This window comes from Bombus fervidus, chromosome 2, assembly GCF_041682495.2.
Source record: "Bombus fervidus isolate BK054 chromosome 2, iyBomFerv1, whole genome shotgun sequence".
NCBI lineage: Eukaryota > Metazoa > Arthropoda > Insecta > Hymenoptera > Apidae > Bombus > Bombus fervidus.
This window is the reverse complement of record NC_091518.1, coordinates 20,775,587-20,778,905: the sequence shown is the minus strand read 5'-3', so window position 1 is coordinate 20,778,905 and position 3,319 is coordinate 20,775,587. Positions and strand designations below refer to the sequence as shown.

General features: G+C 31.8%; 1 protein-coding gene across 3 annotated transcripts in view; it reads left to right on the top strand.

Annotated features, from left to right (window-relative positions):
* The window catches only part of LOC139996463 (proton-coupled amino acid transporter 2), a 49,844-nt gene that overhangs the window by 38,303 nt on the left and 8,222 nt on the right, over positions 1-3,319 (top strand). For 2 of the 3 annotated variants that reach the window (XM_072020839.1, XM_072020846.1), the window contains exon 4: positions 3,071-3,221. In XM_072020839.1, coding sequence (XP_071876940.1) covers positions 3,071-3,221 — 151 coding nt within the window. The remainder of the gene's footprint in view (positions 1-3,070; positions 3,222-3,319) is intronic. The other variant, XM_072020853.1, reaches the window with a different exon arrangement.

Sequence of the window (3,319 nt, the reverse complement as noted above, 5' to 3'; positions counted from 1 at the left end):
CACATTGCACGTTGTACATAAAATAAAAGAACACGTATAATGGTAAAAGAATGTAATTAGCTATGAAATATATCTAGTAGTTTTCTGAATCATCTAAAACGGATATATCATGCGAAATAGATATATACAAGACAAATATTTTTCAACTATATTTGCTAAACTTTTCACGCTCGATATTCCATGTATATGTATCTAATATTGTACCGTGACAAGTCAAAAGTATTTGTCTTAGAAATAGAATTGGTCTTGAATTTTACTACTAGTCGATTATATTCTCTTTCCAGGAATATTTAAAAATTCTGTTTCCATTAATAATAATTCGATTTGTAGAAACTTGACAAAAATCGACACACAATCTGCGTTAAATAATCTGTTAAATTAATGAAATAAATTTTTTATCAAAAGATAAAAGAAATTAAATTTAAAAAAAAAAAAAAGAAGAAGAAAAACCTAGAAGCGTTAGTTTATAAAGGAAGTCGTAATAATATGTACATGAAAAAGAAATAAAAGTTCACGTGAATTTTGATATTGATACAGATTTTGTTATCGTTCTCTATCGTTTTCTATCGCATTTTATCTACTATTATTTCGTCGATGGTGATCAAGGTTTTGGTAGGAAGTACCTTGACTCGATTAAATGTCCGTATGTATATCATCAGGTAGAGCGATTAACGAGAAACCGAGGTCTGGACTTTCCCTACAAACCGCAAAAGCCGAAGCCGAATCTCGAAATAAATACGTTGGCATAAGCTCTCATTGGTTCGCGTAATATCCACATTTAACTTCTCATTTGAGGAATCACTGTTGTTGTAATGTATTAATAGTATTCTAATCGATTGCATAATTACGCGTTTCATCGAAGTGTCTCTTTGAAATTTTAGAGATAGAACGTCTGCGAACGAAGGCTATCAAAATATTCCACCTTTCGTCGTATGTTTTCACTTAAACGTTGAAAATATCTAAATATATAAAGAAATATATTCATACGTTTTAGCTATAGTTCGCATAACGTTTAACAAGTCATATGGGAATTGGCAAGAAAAGAAAATTTTCTCTTTTCATTAATCGTGATTAATGAAACAAACATCTTTTAAAATAATATCGATGTATATATTTGATACAAATATTCGTATGAATATAATATACAACGAAATTATGTTTAAAATAAAGCTGATAATTTCGATTGAATCCGTCGAAAAGCGATTGCGTATAAGTATAATTCCATGTTATAAGAATATACATGTTTGTACCATAAAGAAAAGAAAAAATGAAAAATTTCAAATTAAAAAACGCGGGAAAACATATTTAAATTATCATCGAGAAGTAACAAGGTCATTGGCTTGTTTCAGCTTTTTAAGCGCAAGATTGTCTTTCAATATTCTACGAATCAACGTAAAATGAAAAATTTCAAATTAAAAAATGCCAAAAAACGTATTTGCCAATTAACATGTTGATATCTGTAAACCTTTGTTTACAGTGAAATTATTAAATTATTTTTGAGGCGTAACAAGGTCATTGGCTCTTGTCAGCTTTTTAAGCGCAAGATTGTCTTTCAATATTCTACGAATCAACGTAAAAAGAAAAATTTCAAATTAAAAAATGCCAAAAAACGTATTTGCCAATTAACACGTTGATATCTGTAAACCTTTGATTACAGTGAAATTATTAAATTATCATCGAGAAGTAACAAGGTCATTCGCTCGTTTCAGCTTTTTAAGCGCAAGATTGTCTTTCAATATTCTACGAATCAACGTAAAAAGAAAGATTTCAAATTAAAAAATGCCAAAAAACGTATTTGCCAATTAACACGTTGATATCTGTAAACCTTTGATTACAGTGAAATTATTAAATTATCATCGAGAAGTAACAAGGTCATTGGCTTGTGTCAGCTTTTTAAGCGCAAGATTGTCTTTTAATATTCTACGAATCAACGTAAAATGAAAAATTTCAAATTAAAAAATGCCAAAAAACGTATTTGCCAATTAACACGTTGATATCTGTAAACCTTTGTTTACAGTGAAATTATTAAATTATTTTTGAGGCGTAACAAGGTCATTGGCTCTTGTCAGCTTTTTAAGCGCAAGATTGTCTTTTAATATTCTATGAATCAACGTACAAAGTATTAACAAATTTCAGAAACAGATATTTATAGTTACTTGAGTCGTGTGTATCAAAAGGAATGTCACTAAACTTTATTTTCATACGTAGGTCTTTATTTTTGCTTATTCACGTTATTCGAATAACCACCCTGTTCGCTGACTAATTAACGATATCCACGGACCAACCACGCACGTGTTTGTACGATGCGTAAAACAGCGAACAAGCATGGAGCGAAATTCGGTCGGCCCGGTTCATTCGCCGGCGATTTCAAATTAGCTCGCGCGACGTGACATAGGAATGCTTAGGAAATTTTCACTCAACTGTACCAACCTTTGTTCATGGTCTTTGGCGCGTTCACCGCTGATCGAATTTCCATTATCGATAGTACGTCGTGTTAACGATTAATCTTTCTACGAAATTTATCCGATGCTTACACCGTGAAACTTGATTCGCGAATTATTAAGAAAGTTCCCCCCCTCTCTCTTTCTTTCTCTGAAAATTGTCCAACTCTTCGTTTGACAATCTTTGACAATGACTCGGTAACGATACTCAGCAACGAACGCGTTAGTCATCGCTTCGATAAAAGATAATCCGACGTATAGTATGGCTGTAAGTTGGATGAAATAAGAAAAGCATTTTTTTATATTTCTATGGTATCCGATAAGTAAATCTAAGTATCGTCAGATCAAATTGTACAAAATTCTCATATTCCAACAGAGGATTTCTCAACGCTCGAAACCAAAATAAAAATCGAAAAAAAAAAAAGACAAGAATCTATTTCTTAAAGAGATTCTAATTTGAAATAATAAATACGAATGAGAGGTATGGTAGATAATTCCTTTATGGTTATTACTGCATGTGATATTTGTTTATAGCGGTTCAAGTACGTATTTGGAATATTTCCGGCTCGAATAGAGAATCTGTATAGCTTTCATACAGAATGTTATTTATATCGAATGAATAATTACAGGTATTTAGAAACAATGATGCACCTGTTCAAAGGTAACGTCGGCTCCGGTATCTTTGCGTTAGGGGATGCTTTCAAGCATGCCGGACTGCTGCTGGCTCCGCCGCTTACTATGTTCCTCGGGGTTATTTGTGTTCACGCTCAACATATTCTCGTACGTATAACCCACTATTTTCTCTATTGTTTGCCCGAATAAATAACTACAATAATTCCATCTATTAAGTTTTTTTATAAAATAATATTAACATTACT